Here is a 22075-nt window from a genome sequence, read left to right on the forward strand (position 1 = left end):
TGGCTCTCCAGCAGGGAGCTGGGGCAGGAGCTCAGTTTATCTCATTGCTGCCATAGGAGATCGGAATTTTTGTGGGTGACTTCTCATGGTTACAGAGTTGGTGTTTGTCTATATCAGCCCTGCCAACAAAGGAAATTGAAGAAACCAACTACCAGAGGCATGTAGGAAGGAAAGTGAGGTGGAAAACAAAAGATGTGAGAGAGAATATTCTAAACCATTGAGAGCTGAGATCTATTACTTATCCCAGTGCACAAGCAGCAAGAATGATGGTGAGTGAGCGTAGAAGTCCTTCTCATCAGGAAACCCCACTTTCCTTGTGAGATCACATTTGCCTTTAGGAGCAGCTCAGCATGCTGAAGGAAGCAGAGCCTGCTTGTCTTGGCAAGAGCCCACAGAGTCCACCCCTAGAGTGCAAAATTCTTAAGAAGGCTCAGACTGGTATCCACTGTCCAGCAGCATGGTATTTTCCTGATGTCCTCCACCCTCCGAACACTTCTGATCCCCTGCATCGCCTTTCCTACCTTGCAGATGCAGGTCTGAATGATGCCCTTTACACAGTGCCTTGACCCCAGAGTCCCAGGTCAACTCGTTTCAGCATAGAAGAATCCTCATGTGACTCTGTGATGAGGACTAGGGACTCATTTAGCACATGGGGAGCACTAGACTCTTCAGGAGCAACCACAGTATCAGAGGGAAGGAGGGGGATCCCCATCCTGAGGATGGACCCCCTTCTCCTCAAACTACCCACACCCCTTCCAGCATTCCACCACCTCAGCCTGCCAGGGTTCAGCACCATCTCTGGGGTGGCCACGCCGCTGAGAGCAGCAATGCCAGCAATTCTCATGAAGAAGCTGGCATCATGGAAAACAGAACATACTGGTAGCTGAGGTGGGGGGCTGCCTGTGTCCCCTCCCCGCCGTCCCTGGCCGACTGTATTCTGGCTCTGAGGAGTGCTTGGCTCCACCTTCCGCCCTTCCCTCCCCCGGTGCTAAGCAGCAAAGCCAGCTAGAGACATCCAGCCGGGGTATTAGTAAAAACCAAGCCTCCCTCCAGGAATGGCACTCGCTTGAGAGCCTCCCCGAGCTGCGTGCCCCGACACCGCTGGGGCTGGGAGAAAGAGCAGGGGGGCTATTGGGATACAAATCACAGCCCTTGCAGGATTTGCCCGGCATACCGGCCAGCAATGTAAGTTTTCCTACCTGAGCTCGCTTGCACACGCGCACACTTTCATTCGCGCTTTTTTCCCTCTACTTTCTCTTACTTTTTTCATTTTCCTAAACAAGAGTCTGTGTTGCCCTCTGAAACTAGGGGGACAGCAGCTCTTGCTATGCACTGGCTTTTTTTTTTTTTCCCAGCTAAGCCAGAGGCATGCTTTTCCATCACTTTTTTTATTATTATTTTTTTGATTTCTTTCTTCTTCTACTTTTTTTAAAATTTTTTAAAATTTTATTTTATTTCTAGATGGGGAGGATAAGAGAGCCTTTATTTTTAGAGTGTTTCTTTCTCTTAGGGGGGAACTGCTGCACAGCAGCAGGGACTTTTAGAGGTGACTGCAGACAGAAGGGGAAAGGCGGAGTGTGTGGGGCAGGCAACCCAAAGCTATGGCTTGTCTCAAAGTTAAACTTGGTTGTGTTTTTGTCTGGATATACATAGATATAGATGCAAATATAGACACAGATATAGATACATCAATGTGAGTGTGCATAAGCATACACACATATATACTGGAATGTGTGTGTGTGTGGATGAAGTGTCTTTTAAGCCTTTGGTTTATCTGCTATGAGAGGAGAGTGAAGGATGAGATGTCCCTGCAGAAGCACTTTCTCAGAGCTGGGATCAGGGTCTCTGGGTGTGGTTCCCGGGCCTGAGTGCTGGTGCCAGCCACTCAGGTTCCCTGCTACGTGGGGTATCAGTCCCTTCTGGCTTACAGATACAGTGCCAGTGCTTCCCCTCGCATGCCTCCCCCCAGACATTTGACTGCATGTCTTTGAAATAAAGGGGCACTTCCCCACACAAGTTTGGTGGCTCTCCTCCACATTCCACTCCTCTGTGGGGTACTGTGCCCAGGCAGAGTGGTACATGTCTCTCTCCTTTCAGTTTCCCAGCCTTCCTTATCCCTCTTGCAGCAGGCCCTTCCACACATGTCAGCTCCACACTATTGCAGAGATAGGGAGCAATATCCCAATTAATCAGGGGCCCCGGCCCATCCCCACCCCCATTGATCACGGGTTCTGTGGTGTGCACAGCAATTGCGTTGCTTGCGCTTTAATTGAGCAGCCCCTGTCTCGTGGTCAGTTCTTCAGAGACCTTGGAGTCCCTTTCAGATTTGGTGGTTGCTCCTCCTTTTCTCTCTTTTCCCCCTTTTTTCCTTTCTTTTCGTTGTTTTTCCTCCCTTCCCTCCCCAGTGAGAAGGACAGCGAGAAGGAAGAGGGAAGGCTTGAGAGCAACGATGGCTGACGACCAGGACCTTTCGGAGGTGGAGATGAGCCCAGTGGGCTCTGAAGACCACCACTGCCTGTCCCCAGGACCCTCGATGGCATCAGACAACTCCCCGCACCTCACTGGCTCTGGGAATGGGGAGATGGGGAAGGTCAAGAAGGAACAGCAAGACTCGGAGGCAGATGATGACAAGTTCCCGGTGTGCATCCGCGAGGCAGTCAGCCAGGTGCTGAGCGGCTATGACTGGACCCTGGTTCCCATGCCCGTCCGGGTCAATGGAAGTAACAAGAGCAAACCCCATGTCAAGCGGCCCATGAATGCCTTCATGGTCTGGGCACAGGCTGCCCGGAGGAAATTGGCTGACCAGTACCCCCACCTGCACAACGCTGAGCTCAGTAAGACCTTGGGAAAGCTCTGGAGGTAAGAATGCGGTGGAATGTGGGGTGTGTGGGCTGAGGTCTGGAGGTGTCCTCTGTAGGACTGTGTGGTCATGTGGAAGGATGGAGACTCAGTGGAATGGAAGGGGTGTCCCTTGAGGGGACTTCTGTACGGTGGGCCCTGTCACAGGAGGCGCCTTTGTTGACTGGAGCAAGAGAGGTGGGTGAATGTAGTGAAGGCTTCCTCAACAGAACTCACCTCTGTACTGGGCAGAAGCCCTTTCCATGTGTTTCCTACTAAGTTTCCCTATTGTTCCTGATGAGGACACTCTCATTCTGGTCCTCCCTGCCTGTCTGCCAGGGGAGATCTTGTTTTCTTGGCTCACTCTCCCTGTTGGGCTCAGTTGTGCACTAGCAGTAAACTGGCTGAGCTTAAGACTTAAGAGCTAAGTCACAGGTGGCTGCCCCAAGCCTGTCTGCACTCAGATCCCAGCACTAACAGGATTTCTTTTCTGGGCAGTGCCACAAAACAAGAGGGAAACCAATTTACAGCTGAGGAGGAAGGTCGGGGGAAAGGAGACAGGCAGTCAGAGCCCAACACTCCTCCTTCCCTGGATGGTCCCAGTTTTGGCAGGCCATGCAGGTGCAGTGACATGGACAAGGAGAGACACAGGTAGAAACAGGGGCTGAGGCTCAGCAGAGAGGAAGAGACCTGCAACAGTCCCAGTGTTAGCAGGCTCTCTTGGAATATGCTGGCTCAAATGAACCCCATCTTCCTTTGCACCCAGAGAGATGCCCTCCCTTCTCAGTAGCACACATACTTTTGTTCCTTGGCACCATCAATTCGCACACCTATTTTCACTTTGTGCAGTTCCTGAGTCCTTTGTGTAGCCTCCCCTCCCTCCTCCAGCAGATTCATAGGCTGCCCTCATCAAGTGTGCAGAGAGCCATTGTGCCAAAGCCAAATGCGTCAGGCTGGCTGTGTCGCATCCATACCGTTGAACGGTCTCTGCTGAATGCCTCATCAAACTGTTACTTTCTGCCACAAGTCCCCAGCACAGTCCCCTGCCTCATGCCAACCAACGCAAACCAAGGCTCACGCAAACAGCCTCTCATTCTCTCACACCCTGACAGTATTTCGCAGAGGAAGGCCTCGGTTTTGGATGAGCCAAGACACATTTTTTGAAGCAGAAGCTTCAAAACACACTCTCTATAGCAGCTATTCATTCCTGGCTTCAAACCGCCTAGTTTGCAAGGAACCAACCCCTTGGCATTAGATTCTCCCTCTGCTATGTCAGCCTGTTTACCCTGACTCCTGAGTGTATAATGTGACCCCAGCAAAGGGATTTCTTTGGGAAGTCAAACGCAGAGCATTGATTGTGAATGTCTCATTTGATGTTCTTTCCTGTTTGGGTCCCCTCTGCCTTCCCCTTACCACAGCGCTTGCTTTCACCTGGGACTCTGCTGCCAGCCTCTGGACTGTGAAGCTGTGTTGAGAAGAGGGGGTGTGTGGGGGGACCCATCCTATTTGTTTCCAAAATGTTGATTTCAAGATATCATTCCTTTACTGCAAAATTTTCCCAGATTTTAGATCAATGGTGTCTCCCTCCAGGCACTGTGTTTTCCTTGAAAATATAGCAAAGCAGTGAAACCTCCACAGGTATTACATTCAGGGCACAGGGAGACATAGCCTCCAGCCCGTGGCCACAGTCATGCATCCAAGTGTCTCCCTGGTCCCAGCACATGGCTCCCGCTGCTGGCCACATGGGACTCAGTGCAGTGGGATACTGCCACCAGACCATGGTCAAGGTCCCCATGTGTTTATTAGGGCACAATATAGCCAGGAAGTGTGGCTCAGATGAGAAGCTTGTGGGGTCAGGCCTGGGGTTGTTGTAAACTGCTAAGTTTGCCACCTGGGTGCTTCTCTTGAATGTCTCCTCTCCTAGTGTGTGCTGAAGCTCTCCAAGCCATGCCAGCCCCATTGGATATCACACAACACAGCAAGCTGGGCTATGGGTACAGTAAGTGTCTGGCCACATGTGTGTGTCCTTCTGTGAGGCTGGGGAGAAATATCAACCACAAAACTCCAGGGAAGGTGACCCAAAGTTTACCAGGATAGTAGTCCAAAGCCTTGCCTTCCAGCTGTGGTATGGGTGGGCTTCCTCTGCTGAGGTTCCCATTGTCTTATCTACACTGTCCTCCAGGTATAGCTCCTACACACGGGTACAGCTGCAGGCAGAGAGGATTTTTTTCTGGATGACTTAGCCTCTAACTTTTGATGAGTGTCCTTGCAAAGGTGGCCATTGAAACCCTACTTCCATGGCTTGTCGCTTTGGAAAATGTTGGCTGCTCTGAGCTTATACCGATAAAGGGCGGGTTAGAGGCAAAGGCTGGTGGCCACAGGGACTCCCTGCAGACCACCATTAAACCAAGCACGTCCCCAGAAATCGGCACTGGGTGGGAATGGAAGAGGCTGGGAAATATTGAGAGGCACCTGCAAAACAGGGCGCAATAGCCCAGGATTTTTGGTTTTTAAGCCCAGAATTTGCACTGCCATGTCCTCCACAGGCACCAGCCCTCACTGGAACGGGCTGCAAGATATGCCCTGATGGCCACGTTACCTGCCTGACCCCAAACACAGTGCCAAGGGGCTTATAGCCCCATCCACCCTCCCCAGTCTGTACCCACTTAGGGTGTGTGATGGGTGCAAACAAATGGGACATACTAAAAAAGAAGGGAGAGTTTTTGTGCTTGACGGTCACGAAATCTGTCCTTGAATTCTTTCCTTTCCCAAGGTAGGACACGGAGCACCTCTCAAATGGAGGCTGGCTGCTAAAATGCCAGCATGACTCCCAGCCAAAATGCCAGCCAACGCCACCTCTGGGGCTGAAAACAAGGGAAGCATGGGAAGAAGGGGAGGAAGGCTTGGTAGGGAGGAGCAAGGGGCCCCGATGGAGGGATCTTTGCATGAGGGTGGCAACACCCAGGGAATTAGTTCATGCCAAATCTAGGGCCATGGATGTGTAGGAGGGCTGCTTTCTGCTCCCAGCCAGCCCTTGCCTTGCATCAATCCCTGTGCCCAAGCCCATCACTGCACTGACTCATTGGCAGCTGAGCTCCAGCCAGGGTCAGGCCTCTGGCTGCTGAGCCAGGAGCCTAGAACACGGAGAAGTGCAATGCCAGGTGGCAAAAGGGAAGGCTGTGAGAGGCTGGCAGGAAGGTTTTAGCCTTTCTTTCTCCTCCCAGAGCATGGTGCTGGATGCTTGCCCCTCTCCCCTCACTTCAGGAGTAAGCATTTGGTGTCACTTGGATAAGGCCCATGAAGGGCTTTTCTCTGTGATCCATAACTTCTCTGCCTGTGCGAGATTCCTTTCCATTATGGCCTGGAGAGCATGGGGGGCAGGAGGGGGAGGGCAGGAAGCAAGTGAAATCTAAATCCCCCCAAATCTCCTGGCCTTTGCCTGCTCGCACCAGTTTCACTTTGCTAAAGCCGATTTGAATTCTGATCCCAGTGGGAGGGAGGAGGGAGCAGGCAGCCTTGGAGAGAAGGCAAAGATGTGGGGAGTGGACTTGCCTCTGTCCCGTTGGTGGCACTACCCATGGGCTGCTGTCAAGGGGAGAGGAGGTGAGGCATTTGAGAATTGCTCAGAGGGCAGAGATCTGACACCTGTGTAGCCTTCAATGGCTCTGTTTCACACCATCCACAAGACAGATGTCGGAGGCTGAGCTTTGCAGTTTTTGCCTCTATTCTCCATATCCCACGTTCTGCAAGGATGAAGGTTTTGCCAAGGCAACGTTGCTCCCAGTCCACAAGGCCTATGAGGGTTGACCCTTGGAGGGCCATCTCGAGCAGCACAGGCTGACAGATTAGAGCCTCGTGGGACTTGTGAGTGTGGTATACAGTGGCGGGAGGGAGACAGGAAAGCTGGTGTTGGATTCATGGTGGCTCAGTTGCCCTAATCTCCAGGATTAAGGCAGTGGAGGAATGTGGTGTGTGGCCACAACCCGCTCAGGCTGACTGGAGTGAACCCGGGTCAGCACTATGCCACACACCTTCCATCTACCAGCCGAGAGGATGCACAAAGAGTAGCGGGGAAGGGGGTGTTTAGGGACCAACCCGCTACTTGCTGGTGAGCCATCTGACTGCCCACCAGATTTACATGTGTATTCCTTGAGCCATGCCTCCTCTTCGTCTTCAATTTTTCAGGTCAGTTCAGGTCTTTTCATCTTCCCCAGAGCTTACAGCTAAATGGAATTGATCACATTTTAGTGCTAAGGGCTTCAGCGCTGCCATGTAGTTCTGTTGCTGGGGAGAGAAAGGTGGGGACACAACATAAATGGATTTTCTTTTTTGCTGTTTGTGAGTCCTGCCATTTGTAATGGGTGTTTTGAGAAGACTGGTCCCATCTGAGAGCACTGGTTTTTGGTTGGAGGCAGGATGACCTTGAGTCACAAGAATATGAGGAGGAAAATCATAACATGAAATTGAAGTGCTTCCATGTGAAATGCTTGCAAAAGGCTTGAGCAATGAGTTTGATCTCATCTTCAAGTGCTCTAAGGCATCCTGCCTGTGCATTTCACATTTCCTCAGAGAGCCTTAACTAGAGCAGCCCGTGATCTGCAGGAATACAGACAAGGAGCTCACATTTCTGCAGTGCCTTTCATCCAGAGACCAAGGCTCATCTACTTCTACAAAGCCAGTGAAATAGCAGCTAAATTTTTTACAACTGCTTGTTCAAATTCAAGGAAGGCTGGTCCTTTGTGCTTCAGCCTTTTGCATTATCCATGTCTGAGGCGAGCAGGAGCTCCAGGAATAGTAGAATACACTGTTTCTGCCCCTTCCAATTTTTTTTTTTTTAATTCCCTTTTAGAATATTGCAAGATGACTAAAGGTTGCTTTACATGCTTATAGTGGAGCCAATATCAATTTTTGCTATTGGTGTTCCACACAGCCTCAAACTAGGAGCAGAGCCAATAGAAGGGAGGAGGTTAACCTGGAACAAATACAGTCTAGGGAAGAGCAAGAGACATGGGACAGGCAGCACTACAGGCAGTTCGCTGTCTTTGTCCAAAGGACAATTCCAACTGCCCTTAATTTGTCCGAAGTTTTTAAAAGCAGCTCGTCCAACCTTATTTAACGCAGCTACAAAAGGCTGTACTTCACCCTTTGGCAATGAAAGAGAGTGTAAATTGAACTTACTGAGGTGAGAAGCATCATACAGGTAGGGAAGGGGGACCCAGCACTGGCACCAACCAGTGGCAGGGCTTAACGACTAAGGAGAAGAAGGAAAGAATTGCTGTCTCCATTGAAACACTCCAAGTTCTTCCTGTTGTTCTGGGAAGTACCCTCCATGGGGCAACATCCTGGCATTTGGATTTACACACCCTGTCCCACAATACTGAGCATAGGTGTTTTACTTTGATGGACCTGCCCCGCTCCTTTCCCTCTTCTTTACCACCTTGGTCTCTGCAGGTTGTTGAATGAAAGCGACAAGCGGCCCTTTATCGAAGAGGCGGAGCGACTGAGGATGCAGCACAAGAAGGACCATCCTGATTACAAGTACCAGCCCCGCCGGCGGAAAAATGGCAAGGCCACACAGGGTGAGGGTGAAGGCCAGGTAGAGGGGGAGGCTGGTGGGGCTGCTGCCATCCAGGCCCACTACAAGAATGCCCACCTGGATCACAGGCATCCCGGCGAAGGGTCGCCCATGTCCGACGGTCATCCAGAACACTCCTCAGGTGAGTCTTGGGTCTCAGTGAATCTCTTGACAGATTACAGCCAAATCAGAGGGTCAAGAAAGACAAGTCATGGTGAAAGCCTTAGTGATGGGGCTCACACTTTACTCATGACTCAGCAGACTGCTGGTGTCAGCAGTACAGGAACATGCCTGCGTTTCAGGGGCACTTGTGTTCCTCTAGTCAGGCAAGATATCATTGCATTCTTCCCTTTTTTCCACAAGATGGTATAAATAGATTTGGGTTTGGCTATTTCTTTCTCTCTCCACCAAAGCCTCCAGCTAGACAGCTGCTGTCATACTGGGAAGAACAGAGCTGGGTTGTGTATAGAGCGAGTCATAAAGCTGTAACTCACCTCTTCTCTCTTTTTCCTCCTCAAAATACTTTTCACATTGCAGGTCAGAGCCATGGGCCCCCCACACCTCCTACCACCCCTAAGACTGAGATGCAGGCAGGAAAAGCCGATTCCAAACGAGAAGGGCGATCCCTGGGGGAAGGGGGAAAGCCACACATTGACTTTGGCAATGTGGACATTGGGGAGATCAGCCATGAGGTGATGTCCAACATGGAGACCTTTGATGTCAATGAATTCGACCAATACCTGCCGCCCAATGGACACGCCGGCCACCCAGGCCACGTTGGAGGCTACGCGGCAGCAGCCGCTGCTGGCTATGGCCTTGGGAGTGCCCTGGCCGCGGCAAGTGGACACTCTGCCTGGATCTCCAAGCAGCATGGAGTCTCCTTGTCCACTGCCACCTCATCGGTGGTGGACTCAAAGGCCCAGGTGAAAACAGAGGGGTCCACCCCCGGAGGCCACTACACTGACCAGCCCTCCACCTCCCAGATTGCTTACACATCCCTGAGTCTGCCCCACTACGGCTCGGCCTTCCCCTCCATCTCCAGGCCACAGTTTGACTACCCAGACCACCAGCCCTCAGGACCCTACTACAGCCATTCCACCCAAGCCTCTGGCCTCTACTCTGCCTTCTCTTATATGGGACCTTCCCAACGTCCCCTTTACACTGCCATCTCTGACCCTGCACCCTCTGTGCCACAGTCCCATAGCCCCACACACTGGGAGCAGCCCGTGTACACAACTCTCTCCAGACCATAGGGAATGGGGAACAGTTACCGAAGCAGCAATGGAAAGGCTCTGAAGAATCAGCACGGGCAGAAGAGCCTCCGAACTCCAAGGTCACTCAGTGCCATCCAGCCACCAGAACCCACCAAGTATACAGAAGTGCCTTTCTTGATCCCAGTTCTCGCTGGCACACCCACCTAGAAGAAGAAGGTTTATTGTCCTTTCGCCCTTTATCAATTTCACACAGGCCACACGACTGGCTTGCAATGTCTTACTGGCCTTCTAGATGAGGGGGATTCTAGACATGGAGTGACTGGTCTGTGGTGGGTTTTGTTGTGCACACCCGGGACTGTACGATGAGAGAGACTGTCTTTTCCTTCCCCTCCCACACTGCTCCAGGGAGTTTGCAAGTGTTTCCAACAGGCCACAATGGCCACATCTGCTGCAGGTGTAGGGTGGCCACTCAGCCTCAGCAGATGCATCTTAGGAAGAGCAGTAGGAATGATGGCATGGCCAGCTTCCTTGCAATCAGCGTTGTACAGCAGTCCTGCCTAAGATTCACACATGCACGAATCTTGAAGCCCTTGGAAGACCAACCAATGCTTGCTTCCCTGCCAATTTCCACAGCTGCACCCTAGCTTTTTCTCCCCACCTCCTCCCTCCATCCTGTCTGTTTAATCCCACACTCTTCCCAGCATGGAGATTTGAAGGCTTGCCTGAACAGTACATGGGATTTGGGAACAGCATGAACTGTCTTAGCATTACTTGTATCACAGCCTGTGCGCACATGCATGTTCACGTATGAAGGTGGAAGAGAGGTGGGGAAGGACCAATGAATCATTATGGTGCTACGGGTGAATCCTCCTTTTTTAAAATTACTCTGTATCATTAATTTATGTCTAGCATTTCTGGTCTGTAAGTCCCTTCTAATATCTTCAGAACCCCTAACAACCTCTGAGCAAACTTAGTCCTTGCTCTTCAGTGTCTGAAGGTGCCTGCATGAAATGAAGAGGCACCAAGAACGCTACAATGCACTTGCCAACACCCCAAGTTGATTCCACTCTTCGAGCTCCCACTCTAAGCCCAGGCTGAACTCATTCATTCATCATATCTCCCAGCCAGCCAACACCTCTCTCCCATCTATGCTGAGAATGGAAAGATACTCCTGTGGCTTTTAACAAGGTAGTTACAGACCCGATCTTGGATGATGAAAGAAAAAAGTCTATTGAGGTGCAAAGTAATCTTCTTTGCCTTTGGATTGTAAACTGGAAGCAACCAGCTCTTAGAGATCAACCTCTTTTTTCAGCCCAACATCTGAGGACAGTCTGCTTGCTCCTTCTTTGTCACTTCCATGACTGGGGTGGTTTGTCATGCCAGGGAGTGAACCAGCACAAAAATTGCCACAGGAAAAGATGATTCCTGGCAGCTGATTGCAGACATGCTGTGGGACACTCCGGTGCATATTCCAGTCTCGAAAGAAACTTTAACCAAATGTGGACTGTGATGGGTGCTGCTGTACCTCTCTGCTGATATGACTGTCAGATGCCCTTCCTGCCTCCTTTAGCTACAGATGACTTATCCTTGTGGTGTCTGAAAAGATCATGTAGAATGTTTGCTCCCTGATGTATGTAACCTCTTCCAGCCTTGTCCCCTTATTTATGCAAGTAGCACCTTCCTCCCCCACCTCCCTCTCCTCAGTCTCTGTGCCATCCTAGCACCATTAACTCTGCATTAAACATATGGAATAATAAACATAAAAGTTTCATTTTCACATGTCTGGGTTTTTTCGACCTCTTCCCTGCAAGTCTGATTTTTCCCCCAGTACGTGTATAATGGGTCACACACACCACCACACAGATCCTGTGCACAGCCTTCCTCAGCCTCTCAGGAAGGGGAACATTTCTGAGTGGCTGTCCAGACTCCTTCATGGAGATGAAGCTCATCTTCTGTTTACATCTCACCTCCAGTCATTTCTTCCATGACAAAAGCACTAACACTGATTTCTGTTCTTCATCTGAGATACAGCACATGCAATCAAGAGTACTATTTTGCACATGCTTCACCCAAAAATTTCTTAGTGTGATTGTTAATGCTAAGATAAAGTATGGGCTTTCTTATCTTGGTTGCTCATGACCAGGTAGCAGGTGACATACCTTCAAAAGAAAAACTTCCCCACATGCACAAATTAGTGTATTTTGGAAGCAGCCATTAATTTCTCTGTAAAAACTCAACCCCCCATCCTCTTGCCTTCCACAAGGAAGAACCTAAACACTCATACATACAGAGTATATTCCAGAACATATGTATATTTTCTTACTCGTTGAAGAAGACATTCTGTACATAGTGATGTCCTGGGAGGGTATCTGAACTTGTCTGGGAAGAAAAATATGTAGCAGGTATCACTCTGCTTAAGAACATCTCTCAAGGCCAATGGCAGAACGGTAGGAGCCTAATTACCACAGACACTCCCAACAATTACATGTTGATTCGAAAGGGTTTCAATGTTTCAGTGCATGTGAGCAAATGCAGTGAGTCAGTGTTCACTAAACCCTTTATGGGCGAGTAGAGCAAGCAGAACATTTAGGAACTGTGGAACACGTTCAAAGCTTTCTAAAAAGCACAGCACTATTTGGATTAAGTTCTGTCTAGGGCCAAAAGCATGCCCAGCAGGTTGGCTTAATTAATCTAATAATAGTGATGCCAGCTAAAGAGTTTCATGCAAAATGGGACTGACCATTCATGAAGTGGAGGAGAAACCTCTACCCCAAATCACAGGCTATGGGAAGAGCCGAGAAGGGCACTGCGGAGCAAGTCCGGAGCACGGGTAGGGAGGAAGGGAACGCATCGTAGAATTAGAGGTATGAAAGTTGATCACAGGGGTGGGAGAGAGAAGTGACACAGTATGCATGAACAGAAGAGTGGGAAAATCTCACATAAGCACTCTTCTCCATCTCCTCAAGAAGCAAACTAGGAAAGTGAGTGGGCACTGCCTCAACCATTCTCCAGTGGAAGGGGACGCCTCCTCTCATATGGGGGGGTTGTTGCAAGTAAGAGAGTACTGAGAACACCACTGGTAATAGAGGGGTTAACCAGTCCTCCTGCAGCCTAGCAAGAGCTGGCCCGGCATCCTTCCCTATCCCTTTAATCGTATCTGATACAGATGCAAGGCTGGGGAGGGGAGTCCGGTAGGGAACAAAGAAGCCATTTAAAAAAAATAAAAAAAAGGACAAGAAAACGACCGCGCGCTCCATGGCAGACGCCAAAACGATTGCACAAAGGCACCATTTCAGGGCTGAAATTTCACCGCACCAACGTGATTAAAGGATTCCATGGAGGGTGGGGGGAGAAGGCTGAAGGCCACAGTGCTGCAAATTAACCTTTTCTTGGTAAGGATGGCCTGGATGAGGAAGCATTTGCATTCTTCACAGTCAACCCCCTTCACGTAGCTGCAAACATCTCCACATCTCCTTTGACCTGTCATTTCACCTCGGGACCCATTCAGCTCTTGCATTATCATCTCCAAACCCAGCCTTTCCTCTGCATAGCAAGAGAGGAAGGATAGACTGGTGCTTTTACAGGGAGCAGTAAGAGAGTGACATTCATGGCTGGTTACATGAGCCAAGTTTCCAGGCAGGTGAGTATAAACTCCCTTTGGGACATGGATGCCCACGTGCAGGCATTGACCACACATACAGCATGGAGAATGGATCACTTTATATATAAGCACAATCTTTAACACAAGCTAGTCAGAAATATTCTTTCTGAAACAGAGCAAAGAAAAATATAAGGCATAAACCATAGGTGAGGTGTGCCTTCCTCCTTCTTCTCTTTAAAAACAGAAAACAAAACTTCTGAGAGCTCTTTTTAGTAAGATAATTGAGAAAGATTTGGTGTGTTCTGCCCAAGCTCAAATCTTCTGCATGCAGAGAAAGAACCTTGAAGTACATGGATCAAGAAATGAAAACTGGGTGAATTAATAAAAATCTGCAGCTGGCTGGAAGCTCTTGCAGATTTGTAAGGCATCCACCCAACTCTTACCTCCCAGCACCTCAGAGACGAGAGTGTAGGTACCTGAAGGGGACAGATGACTGATCTTTCACCACAATACAGATCAAAGGAACCCTAGGATTTAGCTGCAGTTGTGCCACAGTAAGAACCACCAGGTTACGTTCAACTGAGATGGCCGGCCCATTCTCAGGACCTCAGTTCCACCGTGTGTCAGAGAGCCTGGATGCACCAGGAACAAGTGCAACAACAACCCACACCTGTGGAGCTGGTGGGATGGTGAGTGGCGGCCACGCTTCCGGCTGGGGCTGTGCCACTGAAAGGGGATCCCCAGTTCTGATAAGCAGCAAGGGAGCAGGGAAACAATAGGTGGCTTGATGAGAGCTGCTCTATGATACTCCTGAGAAGCCCCACAGTCAGCACTGGCCAAAGAGGAAATTGAGGGTTTCCACAGCAACCTGTTCAGGGCACAAAGGCCCAACTGTCTAGGGGGAAGAAATGGAGGTGTCTCAGCACTCCCATTTTAAGAAGGGACAGTGGTGGAAGGCTGGAGTCTTTCTGAAGCCAAAGTACCTGCCAGAGCATTTCTGTACAGCAGGAGTTTAACTGGGTATCAATTCTGTAACCAGGGAGGAGCAGTGCTAGAGGAGGGAGTCACTGCAGACTTTAGCCTAGCTAAAAGACGAGGCCTCCAACAGTGCAAGAAAGCCGAAAAAACGGCATTGCACTTGGCTCCCTAATCTTACTAATATAGTATACAACACACAGAGAAAAAAATAATACCCAGACTGGTGAAGACAGCTAAGAAAGTAATCTCTCAGACATACAGAACTGAGATGAAAGAGAAAGTCAGAGGGCAAAAAACCCCAAATACATTTAATTTAAAAGAGGGAGATGTAGAATTTATTTACACAAACACTAACCAAAATTAGAAACATCCCTGAAAATGCAAAACCAAAAACAATGCCTGGAATCTGATCAATCTGTGATAATTAGCTCATCCACACCCCAGTCTTCATAGCTCCCATCCGGAAGGTAACGACGGATGATTATGGGGATCTTGCGTGCTCTGAAGGGAAGAGAGAGATGAACAGAAATGTCAGAATCTCCACTGTATCACTTCAGTAAGAGATGGAAGTGAGGTGCTTGGTGGCTTCAATAAACTCATCAGATTTAACTGAGAGCTGTGCAGCACCAGTGATTTGATATCATATAGCCAAGTCCCAACAACCTTCTGTCATTTCTAGATGCGAAGCACTCAGCACCCTCAGACTACAAACACCAAAGACCTCCCAGACCTCTGTTGCTACTGCAGGAACTGTCTTGCAGTCTGAACCCACTAAGAGGCAACACCAAGCATCTAACCCGGCTACAGGGGGAAAATATAAATCAAGGGACTTGAAGAACAAATCCACTTTTTGTTTGACAGAAGGTTTTCCCCCACATGACATTAAAAAGGTGGCAGAATTCTGAGAACTTCCAGGACAAACTGGTATTTACAGAGAAATTTGCATCCTGAGAGCATCAGTTACATTTTAAGAAGGATACATGAAACAGTGACTATTCAGGTATCAAAAGCTGGGGTGGAGCACAGCATCTGCTAACAGTGCTTCTGATTAGAGAGTAATAAAATGCTGAATATGATTTAGCCTCATGAAAGTAGATTTAAGTCAGCAAAGCATAATCAGACAGTCTGGAATCTAGCCAGGGCATCAGGTTTCAACTGCATCAGACTTGAAAAGTAACACAACTCCTTTACATTCAGGGAGGTTGTTTTTCTAGTAGTAAAGTTTCCTTGTTGCCAAAAATTACAACTGAATTTTGGCACAGAACAGGATGCACCACCCTGACTTACTTTCCAGAGCTCACACACAGGTGACCAGAAACAATTCAGTCTGAGCCTGGAGATCTAACGGGAATATGACCTAAGGAGTTTCTAGCAATGGTGAAGGGAGCTGTAGTAGATAAAAAATCTGCAAGAGCAGCGTCAGTGCACTGAGAAACTGGGGACAATTTTATTCAAGGAGAAGACCTAATCAGCATCAGAGTCCAGCTGCTTGAAGGCTATCTGCATGTGACCTAGATCTTGCAGGAAAACTGTGGGACAGCAGGGAGCTCTGCTGTGGAAAGGTAGGCCTGCAAGTGGTCATCGAAAAGCTGCCTCTGCTGCAGTCAGAAAGGATTTATTTACCTTTTCTGTAAGCAGGGGGAAAGCACAAGAAGCCAAGCACGAAAGGGTGCAGGAAACAAACTTCCTCACCAGCCTGACCCTTATTTAAATTTTTGCCAGCACTTCATTTGAAGACAGGTCTGTTCAGATGACTGCTTCAGAACAATTCAGTTTGGGGAATTAAATCAATTCCCAAAAGATTAAGACCTTGGGATCCCATTATAGAAATAAAGAACACTGGGACTGTGAAGTAGAAGCAATCCAGAGCACTCCTAATCATCAGTATTTGTAGGAACAACTAGGATGGGAGAGAGTTATCTGTGGAGAAACTCCAAGGTGAAAAAAGAAAAAGGCAACTATAGTGCTTACTTTTATCGAGGGAAGACAAGGCTGTCCTAGAATAAACTGCTAAATGCTGGGATGAGGAGAGGACTGCTGTCTTTATGGAAATCAGTACAAAATCTGTTACTTACTTGAGTTCTTTCATGGCAATGAGCAAGGGGTCTGTCTCTCCTTCCAGCTCCACCATCACAGGGGCACACATCCTAGGAAGAACATCAACAACCACTTGAGCAAAAACACAGAGTGAGAAGAGGGAAGAGCTAAACACCTGACTACCTGTGTCGCCTCTAGAATAGCCAATAAAGTAGGAAAGTGGGACACCATCCTCGCAAAACTGATTTGCTGTTGTGCACTTCAAGAAGAAAATTCCCCCAGATGGTTACAGACCAAACTTTTACTTCAGTGTTCTTCCTGTCCCATCCCTAGGGCTCTGCTAACCAGCTCATGCTCAAGAACCGGTCAAATCCACACTCTCCTAGTCACCCTCTGCTGTACTTAAACATGTAGAAAAGAATGGTTCTAAAATTAATCCAATGAAATGGGTGGAATTGCTGTAAAATGAGCAGGCCTCCTACAACTCCAACACATCCTTACATTCTAACTTGCTCACAAGCTCTTGATCAGGGATCAGGGATCTTGATCCAGCTCTTGAACAGGGATCAGGGAAGAGAGGGGCTGGATTTACAGGGCATTTTACCTCTTGGAAGAAAAAATTAATCATTTTGCAAAGGCCTGTGACTACACCCATCCACAGGCCAGTGGTGGCAGAGAAAGCTCACGGTAGTGTGGGTAAGTCCATGGGGGCTGCTGCTGGTCAGGGTTCAGCACTGAAGGCAGAAGATGCAGGTGAAGCAGAACCAGGTGCCAGAGTGCTTTGGATTAAAGGCCTGGCACGAGCCTATCTCATCTCCCCCCATTTTTCTTGCCTTTCGCCAGCTGAAAGAACATGCACAAAACAGCTTCACAGGCTGTGCAAAGAACAGCATGGCTGCCTCTAAATCATGCAGAAGAGAAGCCTCATTTTCAAGGTGGCTATAACCAAGATGAAACCCTTGCCAATGTCTAGCAATCTCACTCAAAAGGTAGTTTTTCAAAAAGCATAACAGTTTTTAATATTTATAATTAAAACAAGTCCAACAAGGCAAATGGATTAAGAGCAGCCAGTCTTAACACAAGGTAAAGTAAGTACTAAATGTTATTGTCTATTGAAAATAAGGCCTTAATATTGCAAATATTTTAAAAAATTTACAGCTTCCCACAACGCAGTTGCACTTAAAAAGGATTTCTGGTTGGTTTCTTCACTCCCAATTCCTCCAGCCCTGCGGTATCAACCGAAGCTGTTTTGAACCATCTCTCCCTCCCTCTTACAAACCAGTTATGAACCTTCAAGTCCATGCTGCCTCTCTTAGGAAAGACCAGAAACTGTCTTGTCCCATTCCCTGGGAATGTCTGTGACCTAGGAAAACTCATTGTGGCTACTAAATGCTCCCTTCTTAATGCACAAGTATCACAGTTTCAGGCAAGGAGAGACACAGAGACTTCAGGTGCAACTACGAGCCCCTTAGTCCTGTGCATCACTGCTGACCAGAGGCTGACACGCAAAATCAGCAGCCATACAAAGGATTCAGTGCAAAGGGGGGGCAGCTGCGGCAATGCTGGGGACACGGCGGGCAGTACTCACGCTATCTGGAGAGCACGAGTGCCCAGGACTCTGGCTCGCTCGTACTTGGTCATGTAGGGGGTCGTGATCCGCTTCTGGTTTGCCTGCTGCCGCTCTCCCGAGGGCAGAATCTCCACGTTCTCCTGTCCCTCCTGTTGGAAACAGACCCGCGCGGCGACTCAGCCGCAGTCACCACCGAGGCCCTGAGGTGTGGGGGGAGCCACTGAGACCTCCCCAACCCCAGCAGTCGCCCAGTCAAGCTGCGGCGCGACCCTGCGGGCCCGGCAGAACCCACCTCCTCCGCGTTCTCCAGGTCCTCCAGGCCCTCATCCTCCTCCACATCGTCGAAGTCATCCCCGTCAAAGCTACGGGAGAGACACACGCGTCGAACTTGCGGCCGGGCCACCCCCACCCGACTCGCGTCACCGCCCCGAAGCGCGACACGCCGCCGCCTCCCGTCCCTCCCCTCGGCCGCCCCGCTCGCACTTGTCCTCGTTGTCGGACATGTTTCCAGCCCGGCGCCCCGTGACCCGCACCTCCGGCAGTCACTTCCGGGTGTCGCCGTGACCTACCGGAAGTCGTCCGGCGCCGTTGCCATGGCGACCGCCGCTGCTTCCCCCGCGCCCCCCCCGTCCCTCCCGGTCGCCGCCCGTCGCGATGGAGGCGACGGGGACCACGGGCCGTGGCGGGTGCTCAGCGGCGGGCAGGCCGGCCCGGTACAGCACAGGCACACAGGAGCTAGTGAGAGGTAACGGTGGAGCGGGCCGGGCCCGGCTGCTCTGGGCGCCGGGATCCGGCCCTCCGTGTCTCGCCCCGAGGTAGAGCGTCCCACCGCGGTCCGGCAGTCGGGCGGGCCCGTCGCTAGTGTCGCCGACCCGGCTGGAGTCACCCAAACCCGCATCTTCCCCTTCGGGTTGGGGTTGTGAGGGGGGATGAACCCAGGGCCAGCTCTGCTGCCTCTTACGGACACGTGTTTTTCAGCGATGATGGAGGAGTTGCAGGTGACGCATTCCCAGAAACGATACCTGATGGACTATGTGAAACGTGAGTGAGGCTCCCTGGCTCTCCTGTCCTCTGCTGTGCTGTGGTGGGAGGTTTTGCATTCGGCTTGAGACGGGGGCATTCGCCCACAGCGTGCTCGGATGGGCAAGAGCTTTAAAACAGCAGCACAGCAGCTGCTGGCACATGGGGAGAAACGGGGCGAGTTGTCCTCACGGGTCAGCCGGGAAACAAGGCACAAACGGTGTGACTTGAACCACAGTCTGTCGTGCCCAATCACCAGAGTGAGACATCTGCGGCACTGGGATCTTTGTGATGATACTATTGATCAACAGGTAGATCTGCTGGCAATGCCTCAGAGCCATCCATCCAGAAACCCCTCTGCCTGATTTGCAGTTGTTTTTGGTTCGTCCCCCAGGAGGAGATGCCCTGCCCCTTCAGAGATTCCCTCCATCCAGCAAACAGCCAGTGCCTGTTTCCTACCCAGCAGCCTGTCAGCCACACAGGCTTCCAGCTAGAGCACTCCTCCGACCCGCCAAAGTCTGCCAGGCAGGAGATGCTTACACCCGCGAGAAATTCAAGCCACAGCCCACACGTAAGTCAGCAAACACTGCTAATAAATACATGGTGATGCCTGGAGCCTCTCTTCCCTTCTGTCAATCTCCTGCCTCAATCTCAGCAGTGGCAGTGTATCTGAATTGCTCCACATCCACACATTCTCAGTCTTCAAAGATGCTGCAGAAACGGATCTCTGAGGGAACATCTGCTCTAAGTGCTTGGTGACTCTTGTGTGCCAGCTGGGGGGGTGAGAGGTGCTAGGGACCTGCACAGTCCTTGAGTAACAATGGAGCACTGTGTGATTTTTTTAGCACATAAATGTGAACCACACCTCTCATGTTGTTTTGGTGGGCTCTGTACACCCATGTGGTGCACACAGTCCAAGGATCGACTGACATTAATGGAACACTTCCTCTGGCACAGTTAGCAGGGAAACAGTGTGGTCAGGCTCCTCCATGAGGAGACATGCTGATAATTATTATTATTTTTTTTTTCTTTGGCCTTCACAGGAGATTTGGAAAAGGAGAAGAGAAGACTTCAAAACATCTTAGCAACAGGGAAGGATGAGGTGGAGGACAAGGTGGAGCAGGTGTTCATTCAGAAAAAGGAAGAGGAGATAGCTAAGCCTGACCGGTTTGAAGAATGTACGTCTTCATGTCCGCAGGAGGGAGGCAGGCAGGAAGCCTGGGAGGCCAGCTCCCCCCTGGGCTGGGGTAGCAGGCTGTAACCTGAAGCCTGTTACAGGGGGAGCCACAAAGCCCAGGTTCCAAGAGAAAGGACTTGCTGCTATGACGCTCTCCCTCTCCAGCCATTCTCACAGAGCTTATACTGCCAAGATTTGCTGACAGATAGCTCTCTGGGTTGCCCACACAAAATGCACCCTGGCAGGGGAATAGCCTAGGGATGTGCAGGGATACCTGGGATGCAAGTTCAGGTACTGTTGCTCCTTTTCCTAGCAAGCATGACTCAACATAGACCATGTCACTTGACAGCCTGACCACCGTTTGGGCCATTCCACTCCAGGATCACAGCAGTTATACTAGCAAAGCTTCAATATCAAGCAGAATTTGAAGCAGTGAAAGACTTTGGCCTGCAGAGTACACTGGGATAACAAAATGCTGCCTTAATACCTCTCTGTGCTTGAATCTTCAGTGTGTGTGTACAGCCCTGCCAGCCCTTTGCCAGCCAGGGCAGCACGAAGATGGGCAATGCTAGAATAACGTGTACAGAAGGGGTGCTTTGGTCCCTGCTGTAGGGAGTCAGTGCAGCTGGTTTCACAGATGCTTGGTAGCCTCCAACACTTGTCACAAGCTGAATGTTGTCCTTGACACATCTGTGACAGGATTTGCGTCAGCTGGCTGCAGGGCTGTACTACAAAGCAGCAGCTGATGATCCGTGCCTGGTCTTGGATGGTTGCAGTCACTGAGTGATGCATGTCAACCAATGAACCTCAACAGCAGGTTCTGTCTCCATCCACAGACTGGTTAAATTGCCCACAAGCAAAAGAGAATTGTCTGCATGAATAAAACTAGAACACTACTGTTCGTGGGAGTCAGGGAGTGGTAAGAAGTTGGGCAGAGGGGGCATTTACGATTATGTAAGGGATTACTGAGGTATTGTGATGATATGTTGAGCAAGGTGAGTGTTACCGCAGCTATCATCCTGCCTTGATGGGACTGCTGTTCAAGCTGAAGTAGGAAATTGGGGATTCAGATCTAGACAGAAACATGTTTTCTTGCCTTTTGGCTGCATGCTGTTTCCAAAGTTCTTTCTCTTATCCACCAGTGACGAATGAAATTCAAGAGAGGAGGGATTTCCTGGCAGAAATGGAAGCTCTAGGACAGGGCAAGAAGTATCAAGGGATCGTCCTCACTGAAATCTCACAGGTGTGCAAGGGCCTGGGCTGAACGGTGCATGAAAGGAATCCCATGTGTCAGAGATCATAAAGCAGAGTCTTCTCTGATACCTGAGCAGGGAAGGGGGCAAAGAGCTGCTGCCCTTCATGGTACAGCTCAGGCGTGAATTTGGGTAATAGTGGATAACAGTTTTTCAGCTTTCTTTCCATCTCTGCATGTAACTTAATCAGGGAAATAGTTTTTGTTCTTGAGATTGGCAAAAGAAGAAAAAAATGCTGCTGGCTTTCTCCCTGCTCAGCTCTCCCCCTTTCTATTTTGCAGAAATTGCATGAGATGGAGATCATTGACAAGAAGAGAAGTGAGGAAATGAGAAATACCGTGGCAAAAGCCTTCCCTGTTGGGAACAAATCCAATCTCCAAGACTAGGCCAAGGGCAAAACACAAGTGCAATTTGTTCCCACCTATTCTTCCCAGACTCTCGGCATCGGATACTGGTCTGTGTCTGTTTCCAAAGAGGGGGCAGCACCATCTGTTGCCTGAAATTAGAAGGCAGGACCAATTTGTACATAAACAGTGACAGAAGTTGTAAAATCCTTCCCACACACTGGATCCCTTCTTGCTCAATAATATTAAAGGCATGAAAACACATAGCAACAGCCCCCAAAACATGACAAAGCAGAGCCGCCTTTTGCTTATCCAGTGCCTCAGAGTACAGCAGTCCATCCCTAGAAATGTCATTCCTTCCCATCTATCCAGAGGTGGAGGTTTCTTGTGACAGTATGATGGTAACACACACTGCCACCACACCTGTAACCTGCTCACTCCTGGCCTCATGACTCCAGGAATCTCTGG

The 22075-nt window shown here is 49.8% G+C and overlaps 3 protein-coding genes across 5 annotated transcripts; 2 read left to right on the top strand and 1 right to left on the bottom strand.

Annotated features, from left to right (window-relative positions):
- The first annotated feature begins 999 nt into the window (after window positions 1-999).
- On the top strand, window positions 1000-11404 carry SOX10 (SRY-box transcription factor 10). 2 transcript variants are annotated; one of them, XM_040061176.1, is made up of 4 exons: window positions 1000-1185; window positions 2406-2859; window positions 8290-8555; window positions 8951-11404. In XM_040061176.1, exons 2-4 carry the CDS (start codon window positions 2450-2452, stop codon window positions 9664-9666), a joined length of 1392 nt encoding a protein of 463 aa, XP_039917110.1. In that variant the 5' UTR covers window positions 1000-1185; window positions 2406-2449; the 3' UTR covers window positions 9667-11404. The 2 variants fall into 2 exon arrangements, with proteins under 2 accessions (XP_039917110.1, XP_058276434.1); XM_058420451.1 differs by lacking the exon at window positions 1000-1185 and having other exon boundaries at window positions 1485-2859.
- POLR2F (RNA polymerase II, I and III subunit F) lies at window positions 9675-18366 on the bottom strand. Of its 2 annotated transcripts, none has more exons than XM_058420452.1 (5): window positions 18297-18366; window positions 18106-18175; window positions 17832-17962; window positions 16282-16353; window positions 9675-9830 (listed from the first exon to the last, which is right to left on the bottom strand). In XM_058420452.1, the coding sequence occupies exons 1-5, from the start codon at window positions 18314-18316 to the stop codon at window positions 9752-9754; spliced, it is 372 nt and encodes a 123-aa protein (XP_058276435.1). In that variant the 5' UTR covers window positions 18317-18366; the 3' UTR covers window positions 9675-9751. The 2 variants fall into 2 exon arrangements, with proteins under 2 accessions (XP_058276435.1, XP_039919337.1); XM_040063403.2 differs by lacking the exon at window positions 9675-9830 and adding an exon at window positions 14483-14707.
- Window positions 18367-18448: 82 nt separating this feature from the next.
- C4H22orf23 (chromosome 4 C22orf23 homolog) lies at window positions 18449-21898 on the top strand. The gene is made up of 6 exons (XM_040062519.1): window positions 18449-18558; window positions 18792-18854; window positions 19228-19404; window positions 19877-20011; window positions 21153-21253; window positions 21545-21898. Exons 1-6 carry the CDS (start codon window positions 18468-18470, stop codon window positions 21647-21649), a joined length of 672 nt encoding a protein of 223 aa, XP_039918453.1. The 5' UTR covers window positions 18449-18467; the 3' UTR covers window positions 21650-21898.
- The last annotated feature ends 177 nt before the right edge of the window (window positions 21899-22075 follow it).

Source organism: Hirundo rustica, chromosome 4 (assembly GCF_015227805.2).
Source record: "Hirundo rustica isolate bHirRus1 chromosome 4, bHirRus1.pri.v3, whole genome shotgun sequence".
Classification (NCBI taxonomy): Eukaryota; Metazoa; Chordata; class Aves; order Passeriformes; family Hirundinidae; genus Hirundo; species Hirundo rustica.